We start from the raw sequence: 20,599 nt of genomic DNA, 5'->3' as shown, positions 1-20,599 counted from the left end.
ATCGGTGGTGAAATACTCAGACTCAAAAAATGTTGTCAGGAGTAAAATCGAGCAAAATGTAACTTTAAATTAGACTACACACAACAACAAAAGTTTTGATGACTAGCACTCTTGCTTGGTAAAAATGATAAACCCCTTTTACCTTGTGGGTCCTAACTATTGGATACAGATATAAATGTAGCTGGCAGAGAAAGAATAGTTGCAGGAAAATGTAAAGTTATATGAGATTCACATGACTGGCAAATAAGAAAAGGATGAAATGACATCATACATGCCGCATAAACCCAAAATAAGGCTTGGGAAAACATCCAAGCAACCGTATATATATGAGATTAGGATTCATAGAGATAGGTTCAAGTGAGATATCCGCCTTGGAAGGATACTATCAATGCAAGATACTGGCATTAGAGGGACACTATCATCAGAGAAATACTCTTACTAGAAGGACACTATTGGTGGTGAGATACACCGAAATGAAATAATCAATGATGAAATACTCGCACTAAAAAGATGTCGTAAGTAGTAAAAGCAAGTTCAAGAAGGAAACATTACTAATTGGGTGTCGAGAATTGCACTCCCAAAAAGGTAATGCCATTAGCAAACAGTTCACCCCTATAAATACCATACTAGGTGTGCTTTAAAGGGATTCTAAATTTATGGGTCTTAGATTACTAAGAGAAGTAATTATCTTTCTAACTTAACCATTGAAAGCATGCCTCACAGGATTTCCCGAAACTTTGTCTTAGTTGCAGGATGTAGAGTGTGTAGAAGGCATAGCTGGAAATTGCATCAACACTAAGATCTTGTTTGAATAATAATATATTCCCTTATATTTCCTTTCATATCACTTAATAAACACTTTTCAATTTTTAAGTTTTAACTTTTATGTCCAATAATTATCTAATCATTATCCAAATACAAAATCAATAAAAATTTTCCGAACTTCTAAATAAAACACAAAAAATATTATAACTTTTTCAATTTTTAAAATAAAAATAATATTAAAAACATATATTTAAACAATTTTTAAACTTTACTATATTTTTAATTAATTTTTTCTCTTATTTATCAAAAACTAAAAAAACATATTAACTTAAACAATTTAACTATATTCATGTGTCAAATTGAGTTATCATTACATTATTAACGATGGTAGAATTATGGATCAAGGAATATCCAACTAAAAGGAAAGACAAGTCGAATCGAGATTCTGCTCGATTCTGCATGTGACAAGATAAATTTCTCTCCAGAATTCTTTATATACGAAAGAAATTGAAAAGGGAGAAAATAATTAGGCCCATTGAAAGCCCAGCCTGCTGGGAGACAAGAGGGGAAAGGTGGAGAGGTTAGAAGGTAAGTGGTTGCAGGGGGTCCAGGAGCCATGGGGATAGAGGGTAGGCAGGGACTGATAGGGAGTAGGTAAGGTGCTGTCAGGGAAAATGGCAAAAGGGTTTGGCTACGTAGCAAATCTTTCTCGCTACGTAAGGGGGTACACGGAAAGTAATTAGATAAATAGAAGGATTTCCATCTTCTTTAGGACTTCGACTCTCTTTTTCAACCTCTCGAGAAAGGGCTTCAGGAAAACTTTTGCATATCTCTTATTTTCCTTGTACAGTAAAAAATGAGAGGTCATGAGAGACTGTAAACAAGCACATTATAATGGAATCTCCACTCCTCAAACTTCTGTGGACGTAGGCTAAGTGCAAAACCACATGAATCAGTGTCTGCTTTTAGTATTTTCTCTACTCTTATTTCTCTTTCACCACCATGAATGCACACACCGACACAGTACGTGCCGTACTAGACCACCGCCAGAGGCACAGGCCACGCATTCGAGGCTCGTATTACCTCAGTGGGTCAGGAATGACTCTCTCCTATTCTGGCCAGTTGTGTGATTTTTACAGCATTAATAGAAATATACAATAAATTTACCCATAATTCAATTTAATTAATTTTCAAATACCAACACATACTTATTAATGGACTTACTATCGAAACAAACTTTCTAGAATAAAAAAGGCACTACTTTGTAACAAACATCCATGGGTGAGCTAGACTAAAACAAAGCAAAACTATCTGGTTTGATTATATAAAATTAAACTATTTCATCTCATATAATTAGTATAATTTTTTTTAAATTTTTTACATAAAATATAATAATAATTTAATTTTTTCAAATATCAAAATAAAAATAATATTAAAAAATTATATTATAATAATATTTTATTCAACTTTTAACAAAACATCTCATTTTATCTCATCTGAACTGTATAACTAAAGGAGGCATTTTCAAATAATGGGCATAATATTATATTTTGCAATTCAAACAATAATGGAATAATAGATATGGAAAAAATCTTACATACCCAAAACATGAAAATTTCTAAACCTAGATTGAAAAGTCTTGAGCTAATTTTAATAATTGATAGATAACGTTACGTTATCATAAAAAAAAAATATAAGTGAGATGATAATATTACATGTAGATTAATCATTTTTATATTTTTACTATTTAAAAAAAAAATTAAAAGTATAGATTTTTTTATCCTTTTTAACTGATTCAAATATCTTTCTAAAAACATAATTACACAATCTATTAAATAATACCAATCCGGTCATAAATATTTTTGCCGTGACATTTTTTAATATTTAAATCTAGTTTAAATATTGAGATAAAATGAAAAATTTATAAATAACAATTAAATAGTTTATAAATAATAGCGAAATGATTGAAATTAAAATATTTTATGGAGTTTTGAAAAATGAGAGAAAAAAATTGAATAAAAATATTATAAGTTAAAAGATTATTAGAATATAATTTTTTAAGATTATTTTTATTTTGAGATTGAAAAAAGTTAAATTATTTTTTTGGACTTGTGCTACACACAATAAAAGTGTAGTCCGAAAAATTCTCCCAATAAGGCTAAATGTTTTTTTTATACATTTTTTATATCCTTAAACATTTTCTTTTTTAAAAAAATCATAATATCTTAAAAAATACTTGGTCATTAAAAAGTGTCAATTGACACTCGACCTAGTCTCGGGATCTTTAACCTTTTTTCTTATTTTTTTGTATTTTGTTTGAAAATTTAAAAAAATTATAACAATTAGATGAAAAATTTGAAGATTTAAAATTTAAAATTATTTATATTTATGATATTTGAATGTTGAAATGAGATTGTAGAAGATAGGATATGACCACCTTATAATTTAAACGGGACTTAGATTTTAATATTATAAAAAAATTCGAAGAGAATGAAATTTATTTACTGTATAAATTTACAAAAATGATAATTAATATCCCGTTAAATATTAAATTAAAAATAATTATTCTTAAGGCAAAATCACCTAAATTATTCAAATATAAAACCACAATTTTATTTTCCCTAGAAAAGATAATAAAAAGATAAAACCCGGAGCATTTACACCAATTTTGTGCAGCATGTTATTGCACGCGCCAGAAGGTAAAGACGCATTAAGGAGTCAGGAGGAATGGATGATAAAGATGACCATTTGGATATGGAGGGCGTGGCTGACGCACGCGTGTCCGTCATCTTTTTTGTCGCTCCTTCTTACCAAAGACACGCCACGCACCATCTCTCTCACTTCAACCGCCAAAGGTTCCAAAGGTCCCAATAAAACGAATCAAATGCTGTTCTTCCACGTTTTCGCGTCTCCTCCGTAACCCAGGCTTTGAGTCAGAGAGAAAATGGAGAAAGCTATCAACAGACAGAGAGTTCTGCTCGACCACCTCCGGCCTTCCTCTTCGATTTACACCGGAGATTCTTCAATCTCTGTATGCGCGAATCCCTCTCATTTTTTTTTTCCCGGTTGCTTTCTCTGTTTCCGGTTCGATCCGTTCTTTTTTTGCGTTTCGTGATTGGCTTCTCTTCTTGCTGGATATTTCGCTGAATTTCGATTTTAATTTTCTGATATTTGGGTTTTTGTCTGTTGTTCATTCACGTATGATTTGATATGCTGGAATGATTCCGAGAACTTGAAATTTGAGTTAGTCACTTTAGGCCTGGATCGAGTACGCAAAATCAAAAATCTCTTCTCATCTCAATTTATAATTATAATTTTTTCAAATTTTTATATAAAATATAATAAATAATTTAATTTTTTTAATTTTAACATAAAATTAATATTAAAAAATTATATTATAATAATATTTTATTTATTATTATTTAAAATATTTATCTTTGTATCTAAACGTGATCTTATATTCGTATATACAATTGTATCCTATTTTTATAGTCTAGTTTCTATCAAAAGAGTAAGGGTCGTTTGGACACTAATGTGAGTGAAAGTTAAAATTAGTAAAATATTATTAAAATATTAAATTTTAATATTATTATTATTTAAAAATTTAAAAAAATTAAATTATTTATTATATTTTATATAGAAATTCGATAAAATTGTAACAGTGAAATGTGATAAAATAACTTGAAATGATTTTGATATCCAAACTGGCCTTTAAAGGATTGTTTGGCACGTTCGACCTCCAACCAGACGATTTTCAAATTTATTCCTCAAGCTATGGCGCTTGATTTCACTTATTCGTATCAAATTCTCTTTTATATACTTCACATTATTTCTGTTCCCCTAATTTAAAAGAATTAATTTTCGATGATCATTACCAGGCATCAGCTTGTCTTGCTGGGGATAGCGCTGCGTACCATAGAACTTCATTATTTGGGGATGATGTAGTCATTGTGGCGTAAGTTGCACCTCCTTGCAAATCACCTTTCCAACTTAATATTGGGTTTTTAAATTATTGAACTGTGAAATTATCAACCAATTTGCTCTGTCTTGATTCGTATTTCGTTGAATTTGGTATTATTACACAGAGCGCATCGGACTCCAATTTGCAAATCCAAGCGTGGTAGTTTCAAGGATACTTATCCCGATGATCTCCTCGCACCAGTTTTGAAGGTTCATATTGTGCTGTTTCTTTCTTTTTTTTTTTTTCCGCTTTTTTTGTTTCATTTCAAGTTTGTAGGACTGGCAAAAGCCTTTACCTTTTTTTTTATTTTTTTATTTTTATTGAGTATATCGTAGTGTTCTATCTATTCATGGCTTAGGTTCTTGGTAATTGTTTGGTGCAGGCATTGATAGAGAAAACCAATCTGAATCCTAGTGAAGTTGGGGATATTGTGGTGGGTACCGTCTTGGCCCCAGGATCTCAAAGAGCAAGTGAATGTAGGATGGCAGCATTCTATGCTGGTTTCCCTGGTATTGTTATTTTTATTGTTTGAAGACGTAAATTTGTTAAACTTAAAGTTTTCATTATATTTATTGCTCATATATTTCACATTTGTATTGTGTAGAAACTGTACCTGTCAGGACTGTGAACAGGCAGTGCTCATCCGGGCTTCAGGCAGTTGCTGATGTAGCTGCAGCTATAAGAGCTGGATTTTATGATATTGGTAAAGAATGCATTTTTTTTTTCATTTATATACATATATATATATATATATATATATATTTGTGTAGATGAACCCTTATTCTTAAATAACTTGATTTAGGAATCGGAGCTGGCTTGGAGTCCATGACAGCTAATCCAATGGCATGGGAAGGGTCTGTCAACCCAAAAGTATACTCTCTTGCCGTGTTATTTCTTATATGCTGCTCTTCTACCAGATCATAGGGTTTTGACATGATCTTGCATTAATTGGCAGGTGAAGGCCTTTGAGCAAGCTCAAAATTGCCTTCTTCCCATGGGTATCACCTCAGAAAATGTTGCACATCGTTTTGGTGTAACTAGGCAGGAGCAAGACCAGGCTGCAGTGAGTTGAATGAACCTTTCAGCATGGCATAGTGATCTAAAGTACTATTTTTTTTTTCCTATTGATTTTCTTACACATGCTGTTAGGTTGAGTCACATAGACGAGCTGCTGCTGCTACTGCCTATGGTAAATTTAAAGATGAAATTATTCCTGTGCCCACCAAGGTATCCACTATTATTTCAGTATTAGCAGAAATTTGTATTCCCAAGCAGTATCTGTTTGTTGGCGTATGGTTTTAGTTGGAGAACTGATTTCTGGATCACCTAAATAGATTGTTGACCCAAAAACGGGTGAGGAGAAATCTGTTACAATCTCTGTTGATGATGGGATTCGGCCTACTACAACAGTGTCAGATCTGGCAAAGCTGAAGCCTGTTTTTAAGAAAGATGGGAGCACCACTGCAGGTATTGGATACATGATTGATGATACCCATGATTTGTGTTCGTAATATCATTTAATTGAGCCTATCCATTGCATTGTTTTGGCTCTTCTTTCATAGGCAATTCTAGCCAAGTGAGTGATGGTGCTGGGGCTGTACTTCTAATGAAGAGAAGTGTTGCATCACAAAAAGGACTACCCATCCTTGGTGTATTCAGGTTTGCTATTCAGGATAAAACTCATTCACTAATCTGATAATGTGAAAAGCGGTGCATAGATATGCCTCACAAGAAAGGCCTGGTATATATAATATTATGCATATTCGCACTGGTACTTCCACCCACTGATGCCTAGTTCATTGTTCCAATAATTTTCTGTGTACTTTTTATTGGCTTCCACTAGTTTTTCTCGAGTCCGCAGCACTCATTAGTTGCTCTTGGTAGGAGCAAATAATCTTATGGGCATTTATTTCAAGCAGCATCATCTACCAGAATCCCCTCACCAAATAAATAACTGAATTTAAAATGAAGAATCGCTTTGTTATATCAAAGGCTTATTAGGACAATGTAGTGAAGCAATAGATTCTTCCATGCATTTCTCTTTTATTTTAACTCAGTTTGTTAGAGAGGTTCTGTCGTAATCATTGTGATGCAAACTGTTGGGTATAACTCATCATTGAAAACTGACTTCTATGCAATGAGAGGGTGCCCAAGAGCTTATATACTCCTGGTCAAGCTTGCACTTAAGCGATGTGTGACACTTGGACCATAACATAGCACTACACTTCGTAAGCAGCGGCCATAGCTTACTTTGGTGTCATTGACCTATTGTTAGTCCTTTCTCTTTTGGAAACACCACTCATCTATCAGTATTCACTAACTTAGCACTATGCCTATCCATAATACCAGAACATTTTAATCTAGCCTCTAGGTCCGCCCTTTGAGACCTGACCACAAAGCCACAAATCATTTGATCCCATACTTGACAAGTTCCATCCGATCCCATACTCGACGTGATGATTAACCCTAATATCAAGTGATACAAAATCCTTGAGTAGAACTCACCCTTGAAAACTGACTTGCAAGGAGAGGGTGCTCAAAAGCTTATATAAGCATGATTAAGGTTGCACCATTTGGATCGTAACATATTGCATCTTATTCCCTGCCCTTGGTGCTTGAATTCTGTGAGTAATACCCATGTGAACTGCTGTTTGCAATAGTGTTTGGGGTAGCCTGCTTGCTATCTAGCATTTCCAGTGGAACTTTCTTCTTAACCATTGACCTAATAGTTGTTCGTTTGGTGCACAAAATGGCTTGCAATCACTTATAATCTTTATGTATATTTTATAAATTAAACGACTCAGACTTTCTCCTCAATAGTTTCCATTAAAATCTCTCCTAAAAATAGTATTGAAAAATCTCAAAGCATACATTCTGTTCTATAGGAAACTTAGGATGGTTTTGACATTGGATTTTCCTCTTGTCATGGTTTTTCCACCATTCATTGGCAGTACCAAAAATTATTCCGGAACCCAAAACTTCAAGTGAAGAGGTTCTCGACTTCCCCTACACTCATCCCTTTCATGGCTAGCCCCATAAATTAATGTGAAACAAGTGGCATTACTTTTTATAAGCAAATAATCTACTTTTTGTTGGTCATGCAGGACGTTTGCTGCTGTTGGTGTCGATCCAGCAATCATGGGTGTAGGCCCAGCTGTTGCAATTCCGGCTGCAGTCAAGGCTGCTGGCTTGGAGCTTGATGATATTGACCTTTTCGAGATTAATGAGGTATTAAATTTTGAAAGACATTCTAATATTGGATTCATGGCCTTTGAATATATAATTACTCGAGAATTTGCAATGGTGCAGGCATTTGCATCCCAATTTGTATACTGCCGTAACAAGCTGGGACTTGATCCAGAAAAGATCAATGTGAATGGAGGTGCTATGGCCCTTGGGCATCCTTTGGGTGCAACAGGTATATACTAAGAATTTGAATTAGCTTGAGTTATATGAACCACAATTTTGAACACACTTACTTTTTACTGGAACTATTGGAGGCTTTCTAGGGCTGGGGAAAAAACTGAAATTGATTGACCAACCTGCCTTAGGCATGGGTTCAGTGTTGGGTAGGAAAATAAAAGGTGGGTAGGGCCAGGCTGGGGTCAGTGGGGTTTGAGAACCCAATGGTTTCAGGCCTAATTGTTTTGGGGGACACGTATTTTTAATGTTAGGGTTTGAGAGGATGTTGGAACCTATCTCTCTGCCACTCCATTGCCTCTCCATCTGTCACCCACAATTACGTGTTGATGATACACCAATGTAGTTGAGGAAGCATAAAGAATGGGTGGGTGGAGGTGCTGTGCATGGGGTTACATGATCACTACAACATATAATTAAGCAGCCCATGTATATGAGAACCATCTTTCACTACCGATTCCAAGGACCACCATCCAACCAGCCAACTGACACCAGTTGGTATTGGTGCAGTTCAGCAACCGTACACTGAACATCGGTTCTAGGGGTGATTTTCGAAAGTCAAACTAACCTTTGAGGGGGTCAGTACTTGGTACACAGCTGTACTGCATTCATCTATATTAGAAGCAAGGAGGTTGACACATGATCAATTGCACTTGGAGAAATTTCAAATTTTGCTATATATACATCAAATAAAAGCATTTTTTTGACAAGTCAAATAAAATTTTATTGAATCAAGTTGTGATATCCCATTCTCAGTGATAAGGTTTGGAAGGAGAAGTTCTTGTTCTTTATGATGGTTTTAATGTGGCTCCAATTGTACTATTGACTAGTCCTTTTGGAGTATAAGCCCAGATGTGGCTTGGCATCCATTACAAACGGTACTAGAGTCTATTCCAACCAGAAATGTGAGACTTGAGCCATACCACCTAAGACGAACAGGCCTAACGAGGATGTTGGGAATTTAAGGGGGAGATTGTGATATCTCATATTGAGTGATAAGATAAGTGTTGTATTGGATTTCACATTGCTTGGGAATGAGAAGTTTTTGCTCTTTATAATGGTTCCAATGGGACTTCAATTGTATCATTTACTAGTTGTTTTGGAGTATAGGCCCCTAGGTGGCTTGGGCCTCCCTTGGGGCATTACACAAGTTGCCGTGAAGAGAAGCATTGGAGCTGATATAGTATTTTGTTGAACTTCTCAAGTAATTGATTATTAGGTCCCAATTGTCTCATGAAGAGGCTGTGAGTGATTAGTTAAAGCAATTAGTTGGGTTGTACTAGGTTTTACATTATGGGCATCATGTCATTTTCTAGGAAGTTCTCATTGAGCTAGAATACCAATATTGGTCCATTTAGGAAAATGGTGCTTCTCTGGATGATAGCCAATTTTCTTCTTCATTTTGATTTATTCTTATTTTTAATTCCTATTTTTTTGGATTGTATTGGAATCACTCTAAAAGTAGGTGGTTTCCGATTCCTGTTCAGAGTGCTTGTTTATTGGTGAGAGTTGCTTGACTTGGGGGATTAGACTGATATATTTTAAGTCAATCATTTTGATATTGTACATTCATCGGAGTTCATATGTTAATTGCTTGTTATCTTGATATCCTAGTCCAATCAGATTATCATTTATTTAATCATAATAAAATTAATTGTATTTATTTGAAATTATAATGAGCTGCCAATACTAAATTGATGATTGAGAAGGTAATAGCTGAACTAAGATTCATTTTGGTTAGAGTGCACAAGAGTGCTGCTTATTTACATAGGTTTGCCGTCATTCTAGAACCACGGATGACAAAGCAACCTCACTGTCGGCACAACTGATAACCGAGGAGTTCAACATGTGTACATATGGTTGTTCTCAATAAGTGATACTGGATTCAAGGGAAATTGTTTGATGATTATTACTCTTTACAAACTTTGGAGTATTCTATTGATTTATGCTCATATGGTTTCAAATTGGTGAAAGATAATTTAGTAGTTGGGGCATAAAATTGCCATGAAGCTGTTCTCAATGGAGAAATTTATTGAGATTATTGTCTGTTTCAGGTGCTCGCTGTGTTGCTACTCTATTGCATGAGATGAAGCGTCGTGGCAAAGACTGTCGCTTTGGAGTGATATCAATGTGCATTGGTAATATTTCTCTCTCCACACCACACATGTATATGTATACATGCCTGTGGGCGTGCAGACACACCACATATAATAGATGTCTACGTGAGAATGCATGCTTGTCTGCTGGGATTTGTGGCTTACCACGAGTGTTTACAACTGAAATGCAGGCACCGGAATGGGGGCAGCAGCTGTTTTTGAAAGAGGGGACGCTGTTGATGAGCTCTGCAATGCCCGACAAGTGGGAAGAAACAGCCTTTTATCCAAGGATGCCCGGTAGAATATTTATCTGTCACCTGTTGCAATTACTAATAATCTCATGACTAGGCTTGAAATCCCGGTAGAGAGTTGTAATAAACAACATGAAATTATTTTTTTGTTGAAAGATCTTTGGAGATCAAAGGTTTAAAGTAACTTGCGGATTGTCCTTCTCTTTCACTCGTACTCTTCATCTAAGTGTCATCCAATTAAGAGTCTTTTTGTCTTGCTTAGGGTTTTAGGATGCATACGTTCCATATGGTAGTAAGGCAATCGCATTTATGTTTTTCCCAGTTTAGTATTGTTGTCTTTTTATCTTTTATTTATCTTAAAATAAAGTACCATCAATAATGGTAATACCTCTAACCATTCCTTGCACTTGTATTGTTTAATTTTCGTATTAATTTGTGCCCATTACTTCAAAAATAAATCTCTATGCTCTATTACAAACACACACACACTGACTCTCGAGAGCCCCCATAGTCATACGGGGCTGCTCATAACTTTTTTAATTTTTATAGGAAAGAAACATTTCATTAATAAAATGAAAGAGTTACATAAAATTCATATCAAGCCATATAGCTTGTGATACCAACATTGGTACGTTTGCTCCCCATAACTCTATACCCTCCACATTCCAAGTATAACGGGAAAGTCTATGTGCTGATTCATTACCTTGCCTATGGACATGCTAGATTTTGTACTCGTCAAAAGACTGCATCAAACTCCCAGTTTCTTTAAGCAAACTTCCAAGCAAAGATAAAGAAGAAAGTGCTATTTGTAGTTCTTTAATCATCATTAAACATTCACTTTCAAGAATAATCTTCGAGATACTAAAGTGAACACAGAATTGAAGTCCCCTAAACATGGCAAGGAGTTCAATTGTTTTTGGGTCAGCAACTTCCTCTTTAGCTTTGCTAACAGCCATGATAACTTCGCCTTTCTCATCTCTAAGGATAGCACCCAGTTCTACCTTGTGTTGATTAAAGAACATAGCACCATCTACAATAAGAAAACTTGAGATGGGAGGCTTCCAGCTGCTCATAACTATGTAACCCAGGGGAGGGAGAATAAAATGTCTCCAACAATGGCCACTCTTGATAGTGAGTTTCGGGTGTAGGTTGTGTTCAGATCAGCAGAGCAATTTACTCATCCGTCAATGCATCAACTATACAGGTGAGATGCGTACAGGTCAATGAAACGATGTGCATCGCAATTACACTTTTAATATGATGTCATGATGTGGGTGGACTTATTGCACCCTACAATGTTAAGGACGTGATTTACACTTGTAGATTTTTCCTTAGTCTAATATTCAAAAAGAGAAATGATTTGAATAAACTTCAAATAAATAAGTTTCATGCAAGCCTTTCTAAAAAAGTGGATTCACCTTGAAACATTGTAAATATTAAATAAATAAATAAATAAAAAACCCTACTCTTCAATAGCGGGACTCAATTTTTTTATAAAATATTTGCACGAGGAGACTTCTATTTGGAACTTAGACCTAACATTACTCATCAGATCAGAAAATATATGCCGACACTTATTTTGAACAAGTCAAACAACCTGCATCAGTGCATCGGCAAGAACGAGCTCAGGAACTTAACGGGGTGGGCACATTAATGCGTGTGCAAACTGCAAAGGGAAAAGGCAGATCGTGTGAAATTTCCCTACATGAAAAGATTATTGCGATGCCCTAGAGATAAGTACGTACTTCAGTACAAAACTTCCTTTGTTATCCTTGACAAGTATTGCAGTTACTGCATTTTTCTGACTTGATCCCTCCAAAAATTTATCAGAAAAGTAAGGTAAGGCAATAAGGCGCCAAATAAGGCACTGAAAAAAAAAAGGATCAAGTTGACTAGCTTAACATCCCTAAATTAGCCGCAATAAGGCTTTAAATGGCATATATTCTTGGGGGTGGTTGCCACACTATATACGACATCTACAAACATGTTCTCTACTCATCTGTCACGCATCCCTTTGAAGCCGACTGTACGTTCTTGATGTACTGCAAATATATAAGATTGCCTTTCTTTAATAAATACATCAACTAAGATACACAAAACATGGATGTCAAGGCAAACTCCACACATACCTTGTAAAGAACTCCTCTGTTTGCCTTGTACAAAGCCGGAGTCCATTTCTGTCTTCGCTGTTCCATCTCCTCATTTGATATCTGAACATCTATTCTCCTCTTCTGAACATCAACATTGATGATATCTCCATTCTCAATCAAACCAATTGGACCACCTTCCTGCGAACGATTCGCAACATTAATTTGATTGTCCATTTTTTGTCTGTGAATAATAATTTGGTAGGATTCTCATTTTTCACCCTAAAGTAACAAAAATCTCACTTTGCACTTAATACTACCAACATTTTTCAAGTCGCATCATTGGTTAAGGTCTAGCTGTGAAGATTGTGTTTGGACAGAAAAATGAGAAATAAGTGATATTTTTTGAGTGAACAATGTAACTCCACCACTTCCCCCCCTTATAATGTAGTTAATCATCTAGATGAATTAATGGCTAGTGCACCTGTGCCTCAGGGCATATGTGGCCAACAACAAATCCATGCGAAGCTCCTGAAAACCTACCATCGGTCAACAAAGCTACATCCTGCAGCAATCAAAAGCAATAGCCAAACAAACATGTCATTCTTGGGAAACATCTGTCGTCAAATAGTTTCATGCATTTTGCTTGAAAAATACCATATTGGCAAAATGAACATGAAAAAGTTATATCTAGGAGTAACCAGTTTATCAGTTTTTAATTAGATATATGACCTTGAAGAAACCTTATAAGTTGAGTCATCTATAATTTGAACACAACAACGAAGCATTTAACAAGTTGTCTCAGTCTGGAAAACTAGAGGATAATTACACTTGACTCACATCTAGACAAGAACAGAGCACTAATAAAATTGGGATTTAATACCAAACCTTTCCAAGACCTGCTCCCATTATTGCACTTGTTGGAGTTAACATTTCGGGCATGCCTGGTCCTCCCTTAGGCCCCTCTCCTTGGATAATGACTACCCTTCCCTGGAATATGGCAAACATAAACAAGAAATCGTATATTACACAACAACATCTGAGTTACATGATAAAATCTTGTGACTGGACCTGACACAACAACCAAAGAAGATACTGATATTTAAGTCCATGAATGAATGTATAAGCAATAATCAAGGCACATTACTTCTGAAGAGCCCTGAAAAGCAAGCTTCTGCCCCTCAAAACAGAGTTTGGAAAAACATGGCAGGGAGAACTGTATTTGACACACAAGAAAATATCCTTTGCTACAAAGGCTAATGATACATGAGAAAAGCGGCCCTCGGGGAAAGAAGTGCTTAGTCACGATGCTATGCATTCTCATCACTTGGATCAGTTAAATCATCGGGTTTTCACCAATAAGACATGACCTCTAGAAATTGTTTGCAACCAAGGGTTCGAACCTAAGACCTAGAGGGAGCATACCGCCAAGAACAAGGTCCTTACCACTTGAGCCAATCCTAGGGATTTAGTCATCATAATGCTTACTATTTTACCAAAGGAAAGGCCTAAAATCCTTTTTTTTTTTTTTTTAACCTTCTGAGATAAATGGAGGCAAAAGTTTAGCAGCCAAAGTAACTGTGAAATACATGAGATGATTTTTGGGCAAGTCATTTCTGCTTTCCAACATCTAGATATACATGAGCAAAAAACATTAGGCATGGTAGAGACCTAGACATTTATCCAATCCTCCGCATCGACTCGAACAACTATGGGCTCTGAACTCTTTACCAATAACATGACATAAGAAACTGCTGCCTCGACATGATTACACAACAATGTTGACTCTATCACACACCTTAAACCTCAAAGGATCCTCTGAGATAGCTGCAATCATTGATTCCTCTCCTTCAAAGACAAGTGCAGGACCTGGAGAACACTTTTGTAATGAATACTTAAAAATTCTACCAGTAGAGTAGAGTGAACATTAAAAATAGAACCGAGAATCTTAAGAATGCTAGTACAAAAGCAGAACATATAATAGCACCAGAGAAATATAGCCCCTCTTTTCCAGTGATTTTTGCTACAGAACCATTTGGTGCAATATTTCCATATAATATCTGGAGGTGGCCTGTTTTCTTTATTGGGTTTCCCAACGGTCGTATAACATCCTGAATGGGGAAAAAACGCAAGATAGAACTGCATTTGTTGGGTTCAAATTTCATTGATCAACAGCAAAAGCAACAGAAACATTGCAATCAGTACATCTCGGGAATGGAAACTTAAAAAAACAAAAAAAAGTCAGCAAACCTGTCCTCTGGCCAAGGGAGGGAAACTTGCTGCATTTTCAGCCAATGTCTTCCCAGTGACTATAAAGGAAGTTCATCTTGGTTGGTTAATATAAGAACACTACAAGGAATTACATATGAATGCAACAGTAAAAATGTGTGTACCAGTCATACAATCCCCGTCTAGAAAATTAAGCTCCAAAAGGTAGCGAATGACAGCAGGCGTTCCTCCAATCTATCAAAACAACAACGCATGGGAAATGGTGACAAGCAAAGCCATATAAAAATATGCACTGAAAAAGAAAACTCTCTAGCACTGGTCATTCATTGAAGTTGTGAATTTAGAACATGACAAGATAAAAGGCAGACCTTGTGTACATCCTCCATGACATATTTGCCACTAGGCTTAAGATCTGCGAGGAATGGAACCTCGTCGCTGACAGTCTGAAAATCATCGAGTGTTAATTCCAGACCAACAGACCTGCAAAGAATTTCACCATCAGCCACTATCATGCCATTCAATCAATGTTATTCATGGAAAATCTGGTACCAAAGACTCCTCACCTTGCAATAGCAATCAAGTGTAACACAGCATTTGTAGAGCCACCTAGTGCCATAACAATAACCATGGCATTCCGTATGGATTTTGGAGTGATAATATCTCGTGGTTTCAAGTCCATCTTTAGTAATTCCAAAAGATATTTTCCTGCTAAACGGCACTCATCCAACTTCAATGGTTCTTCAGCGGGTGTCGAAGAGCTTTTAAGGAAAGACAACAAAAAAGAGGATAAAAACAACAATGCTACCCGATTGCAATTCAAGTGATCAGACTAACATAAATTTCTACCTGTAGGGCAGAGTCATTCCCATAGCTTCAATAGCAGAAGCCATGGTATTGGCTGTATACATTCCACCACAAGCCCCTGCCCCAGGGCATGAGTTATGGACTACTATCTTCCTTTGCTCATTACTTATGGATCCACTCACAAGTTCTCCATAACACTGCACAAATAGTTAAAAGACATTCAAGTTGTATGGTTAGGATAACAAATGAATGAGTTACAACATTTACATGACTCAGATTATCCTTATTTTTCACAAGCCTATTGTATGAAAGTATAAATTAGAAAAATTAACCAAATATGACCTTTGCATATAATCAGATACACAATTAAGGAAAAAAGCTACTCAAGCAAGATCAATAAATAATCGGTTACAGTAAGCCAAAATTCGTTAAATATTTGGTAATGCAATAGCATAAAACATACAATAAAGAGGTGACTTTCTAAGCGCAGCGACATATACATAACACACAAACAACCAGTCACAGCTACATGACTTGCAGTCCCTACTCTACAATGCCAATTAGGGGTGAGCACTGACTTACTCGGAGTCAGATTCCCCTAAATCCAACTCCAACTCCAACTCCAACTCCGACTCTATCTAAATTCATTCCGAACTCCAACTCCGACTTATGTAAGCTCCGATCTGACTTTGACTCCGACTTGTTGGAGTTGGAGAGGAGTCGGATTTGGTCTTTCAGTTTTGGGCTTTTTTTTAGCTTCATATTTAACCCATTTTAAGAAAGAATTTTTTGTGGCCTTTCAAATTTTAATTTTTCCAAAAAATTTAAAACTCGTTGGGAGGTTTTGGATACAAAAAGCCTTTTAACTAATCTCATCTCAAACAATCACTACAACTTTTTCAAATTCCTATACAAAATACAATAAATAATTTAATTTTTTCAAATCCTAAAACAATAATAATATTAAAAAATAATATTCTAACAATATTTTATTCAACTTTCATCTCAACTCACTATCCAAACTTCCCTGATTTACTGCTAATTTGCTTATATACTAATATCTAACTTATTTTTATACTAGTCTTATACTATAGTGTCTAATTACATATTATCATACTGCAATATTATATATTATTTTTAGTGTCTAATTACAAGTTATTATACATTAGTATTACATGTTATTATACTAATGTCTAACTTATTTCTAGCTTAATTATATACTAGACTTTCTAATGTCTAGTTACATGTTATTATACTTTAGTAAATTAGTATGTGTTATTAATTTATTATGCTATTCTTATTTAAATACTAGTATCTAATTTATTTCTATACTTGATTATGCTTGGTATTAATACTATGATGTTTACATATACTAAACTATCATTTATCTATTTATATTATAGTATAAATATATTATTTTATAATGATTAACTCATACTAGTATCTTATTAAATTTAACTATATAAGTTCTAGTTATATAACTATATAATTATATTAGTATATATTTTTATAACATATGTACAATATTGAAGTCAGAGCATAAAGCCGGAATCGGTCCAAAGACACCTCTGACTCTGCCTCTGCCTCCGACTGAAAAATTAAAAAAAAAAAAAATCCAACTCCAACTCTGTTTTGTCAGAGCTGGATTCGGAGTCAGATTTTTAGATTTTTGCTCAGCCCTAATTCCAATGAAAATTGATGATTTGTACTCTTATAGTTTTTAGGCAACTGTTTTCTGTTGGCTGAAATAATTAGTTTTTGTCCTAAGTTATAGGTATAGTTCATTCGAAATCTATCTGCCCAGTAAAATTGCTCTATGTTTCAAAATACTGTGCAAACAAAATAAAAAAGCACTCCACATATCTATCAGACTAAAGGGCCAATTTCAATTCTTTGTTAGTTCTGTTCAACGTGAGAAAGACTTCAGAGAAGGCAGAAAAAGAAAAGGCATAATAGTAAAAACTAGAGGGTTAATGTTATACATCAATGAAACCAGATATAACTATAATCTACAAGTAATCAATCTAAGTTTTATACCTGGAAGGCAGACACTATATCATAAGAATGGCCTTGAAAATGACCTGGCTGCAAAAGAAACAATTACAGAAGATACTTTAACATCACATAAAACAAAAATTCGACTCTCTATCCAGCCACGACTGTAATGTCAAACATGTCAGATGCTGGGTCCAAATGATCCCTGTTTTGCCCAAAGAAATGTCCTTTTTTAATATGAATACAAATTTTCATCTTAAAAGGGACAAATCTTTACATTTAACAAAACCAACGAGAAAGCATTGACCCTGATGCTGGATACCATTCCTTATGCCAATATTCACGTAAGGACTATTACATTGAAACGAATGCTAAGGTTCTATAGGTAAAATATTAAAAGTTATAGGCTCAAATACTAGTTTCTTCGAAGGGATATTATGTAGTCAATCGGGTCAAGCCCCAAACCTTGATAGTTCCACCATAAACCATAATACTTGGTCGATTAAGCCGGCCCATTGCCATAATTGTGCCTGGCATCTGCAATATATTACCAGTATAAGATTCACAAAAGATTGTACAATTCACAAGCAAACAGAGGACCCACCACACACACGTCTACTAAAAAAGAAATTAACAATAATACTGAGTCAAAAGCTACAGTGATTAGTGCTTAAGCCATTATTTGCTATCTATAGCAGCAGTAAGTATAAAACTATAAACCAAAAACAAATCCGATCCCATGGGTAAATATTCAACAAAAACTCCTCCTAGAAACAGAGAGAAATGAAGCTGTGCAGGAAAGTCGATGAACACAGATGAACAAAGAAAGCAGAAGATAGAGAAGATGATCATTAATTAACTGCTGTACAAATAGTATTTATACGCATCCACGCTGAATAAGAGAATCTGTTTATCCAAGTATCTATAACTTTTTAACTGCTTTCTAACAGACTGCCAGGAAGACAAACAGTCTGAAACTAACTCCAGATGGAGGAACTACAAAGACGATCGTTACACTCCTTGAAATTACTAAGTTTCCTAAAATTTATTATTTAATGTATATCTTAACATTCCCTTTACGGCCAAAGGCCAACGGCCTGGTGGCATGAAGCCCCACCTCCAAAAGTGAGGTCTGCGGTTCGATCCCCTCCCCAAATCCCCATATCAAAAAAAAAAAAAAAAAAAAAAAAAAAAAACATTCCCTTTACCAACATATTCAAACTCAATGACTCTACTCTAATACAACGATGAAATCATCGCTTATTCTGAAAATACTTTCAATATTTCTTAACACACTCTAGTATTTTTCAAATGATAAAGAACACATATAGATGAGCATAAAATTCAGAGAAACAAGGTAATGTCAATTTAAGAACTTAATGTCACCAGTATAACAGCCGCCCAACTCTTTACATCAGTTTTCAATATCCACCGCACTCGAGCTCACTGATAGCATTCTTCAAGGGAAGAAACACACTTGAGGCATTGAATAATACGAAGTGCCTTCCATCCCATGCAACTCAACACAACATAACAGCAACTAACATATATTGAAAAGCCAATAACTAAGGGTAACAAAACGTGAAAAGGAAAATAGGAAAGGTCAAATAGGAAAACAGAGTTACAAATAGAAAGGAAATGATGAGAAATGAAACACGTAATGAAACACGTAATCAATCAACCAAAAGCAGTCACCAATACCCATCACAGAAAACTCAAAACCAGCAAAAACCCAGTAACCAAAAGCTCCCAAAACTACTCCAAAAAAGATAAGAGAGTTGCCTGACTCACATTCTTGTCACAACCAGGAATAGATATGTTCCCATCGTACCACTGGGCACTCATCACTGTCTCAATGCTGTCAGCGATGAGGTCCCTCGACTGCAGGCTATAGCACATGCCTCTGGTCCCCATAGATATAGCATCACTGACCCCAACGGTGTTGAACCTGAAGCCAACCATGCCGGCCTCTCGGACGCCTTCCTTGACGGCCTCGGAGAGCCTAAGTAGATGCATGTTGCAGGTGTTTCCCTCGTACCAGACGGACGAGATGCCAATCTGGGGCTTCGACAGGTCATCCTCGGAGAGGCCCACACCATGGAGGATCGCCTGAGACCCACCCTGGGACGTGGGCTCCGTGACGCGGGAGCTATACTTGTTGAGCTTGAGGGTTTGGGTGGTGGGGAGTGGGGGTGAAGAGTCCACGGTGACAGATGGTGGAGCTGGGGAGGAAAAAGACGCTCGGAGAGAGGAGGTGCGGTGACTACTTGGGTGGCGACTGCGATGCCCATAGTCGGAGAGAATCAGGGCAGCGCGCGGGGCCTGGGCTCCTAGAGTGGCTTGCATGGCGGCGCCTCGAGGGGTTTATGGTGGGAACTGGGGCCCTTTTTTTTGTCTTTTCTGAAGAGTTGTGAGGTTTTGGGCAAATTTGTGAGGCTTCTGATCGAAGAGAATTATCTACTTTTTCGTTGCGATTGACAGATAAGATCAGTTAAAACAAAATGTTGCTCACGTGAGGGATTTATATATATATATATATATATTTTTTGTGTAAGTAAACAAACACGTGGCCATTTCTGGAGGCCATTGCATTTGCATGCACGTCAGCCTGTCAAACAAAGACCAGGGATGTTTTGCTGGAATTCCAACTACAATATAATTCTCTCTTAAAAATCGTTTTACGTAACTGTAGAGACGTGAATCCAATAATTTTTAGTTATTTAGATGATAAATGCAGGTTTTTACAATCTCTAAATATATCAGTATCATACAAGCTTTGTTAAAAAATAGGTTCTTTTTTTAATAAAAAAAAATATTTTAAAAAATATATATATAAAAAAAAAACTATTATTTATTAATAAAACTAATTTTTTTACAAATCACTTCTACAAATATTATCTATTTGAAACTCTAATCTAGTATTATTCTATTTAAATATACCTTATTTGCTAGTTATTTAAGCTCAATTTATATTGAGCCGCCTTTGCTAAC

At 35.6% G+C, this 20,599-nt stretch overlaps 2 protein-coding genes across 5 annotated transcripts; one reads left to right on the top strand and one right to left on the bottom strand.

Moving 5' to 3' along the window:
- Positions 1–3,587: 3,587 nt before the first annotated feature.
- Positions 3,588–10,677, top strand: LOC122316426 (3-ketoacyl-CoA thiolase 2, peroxisomal-like). Its single transcript, XM_043132944.1, has 14 exons — positions 3,588–3,796; positions 4,644–4,720; positions 4,851–4,935; positions 5,109–5,235; positions 5,331–5,429; positions 5,529–5,596; positions 5,682–5,789; positions 5,876–5,953; positions 6,061–6,193; positions 6,289–6,385; positions 7,831–7,954; positions 8,036–8,144; positions 10,201–10,284; positions 10,434–10,677. Exons 1-14 carry the CDS (start codon positions 3,710–3,712, stop codon positions 10,541–10,543), a joined length of 1,386 nt encoding a protein of 461 aa, XP_042988878.1. The 5' UTR covers positions 3,588–3,709; the 3' UTR covers positions 10,544–10,677.
- Positions 10,678–11,277: 600 nt separating this feature from the next.
- LOC122316403 (dihydroxy-acid dehydratase, chloroplastic-like) lies at positions 11,278–20,102 on the bottom strand. Of its 4 annotated transcripts, XM_043132926.1 has the most exons (15): positions 19,400–20,097; positions 18,074–18,145; positions 17,651–17,698; positions 15,656–15,810; positions 15,373–15,567; positions 15,178–15,289; positions 14,974–15,043; positions 14,831–14,889; positions 14,568–14,691; positions 14,379–14,449; positions 13,469–13,570; positions 13,065–13,145; positions 12,623–12,781; positions 12,091–12,159; positions 11,278–11,689 (listed from the first exon to the last, which is right to left on the bottom strand). In XM_043132926.1, exons 1-14 carry the CDS (start codon positions 19,952–19,954, stop codon positions 12,127–12,129), a joined length of 1,836 nt encoding a protein of 611 aa, XP_042988860.1. In that variant the 5' UTR covers positions 19,955–20,097; the 3' UTR covers positions 11,278–11,689; positions 12,091–12,126. The 4 variants fall into 4 exon arrangements, with proteins under 4 accessions (XP_042988860.1, XP_042988855.1, XP_042988865.1 ...); XM_043132921.1 differs by lacking the exons at positions 11,278–11,689; positions 12,091–12,159 and adding an exon at positions 12,161–12,535 and having other exon boundaries at positions 19,400–20,094; XM_043132931.1 differs by lacking the exons at positions 11,278–11,689; positions 12,091–12,159; positions 15,373–15,567 and adding an exon at positions 12,239–12,535 and having other exon boundaries at positions 19,400–20,095.
- Positions 20,103–20,599: the final 497 nt, after the last annotated feature.

Source organism: Carya illinoinensis, chromosome 1 (assembly GCF_018687715.1).
Source record: "Carya illinoinensis cultivar Pawnee chromosome 1, C.illinoinensisPawnee_v1, whole genome shotgun sequence".
In the NCBI taxonomy this organism is placed as follows: domain Eukaryota; kingdom Viridiplantae; phylum Streptophyta; class Magnoliopsida; order Fagales; family Juglandaceae; genus Carya; species Carya illinoinensis.
The sequence above is the reverse complement of the archived record's forward strand: the minus strand, read 5'-3'. Positions and strand labels throughout refer to the sequence as shown.

What these genes read in the sequence shown, in the direction of transcription:
- LOC122316426 (XM_043132944.1), top strand. Translation starts at nt 3,710, where the DNA reads ATGGAGAAAGCTATCAACAGACAGAGAGTTCTGCTCGACCACCTCCGG. An exon ending in GATGATGTAGTCATTGTGGC is followed by an intron (nt 4,721 to 4,850) that starts GTAAGTTGCACC and finishes ATTATTACACAG; the next exon opens with AGCGCATCGGACTCCAATTT. An exon ending in AGGAGCAAGACCAGGCTGCA is followed by an intron (nt 5,790 to 5,875) that starts GTGAGTTGAATG and finishes ACATGCTGTTAG; the next exon opens with GTTGAGTCACATAGACGAGC.
- LOC122316403 (XM_043132921.1), bottom strand. Translation starts at nt 19,954, where the DNA reads ATGCAAGCCACTCTAGGAGCCCAGGCCCCGCGCGCTGCCCTGATTCTC. An exon ending in CACTTGATTGCTATTGCAAG is followed by an intron (nt 15,290 to 15,372) that starts GTGAGGAGTCTT and finishes AATTCTTTGCAG; the next exon opens with GTCTGTTGGTCTGGAATTAA. An exon ending in AGAGGGGCTATATTTCTCTG is followed by an intron (nt 14,450 to 14,567) that starts GTGCTATTATAT and finishes AGTGTTCTCCAG; the next exon opens with GTCCTGCACTTGTCTTTGAA.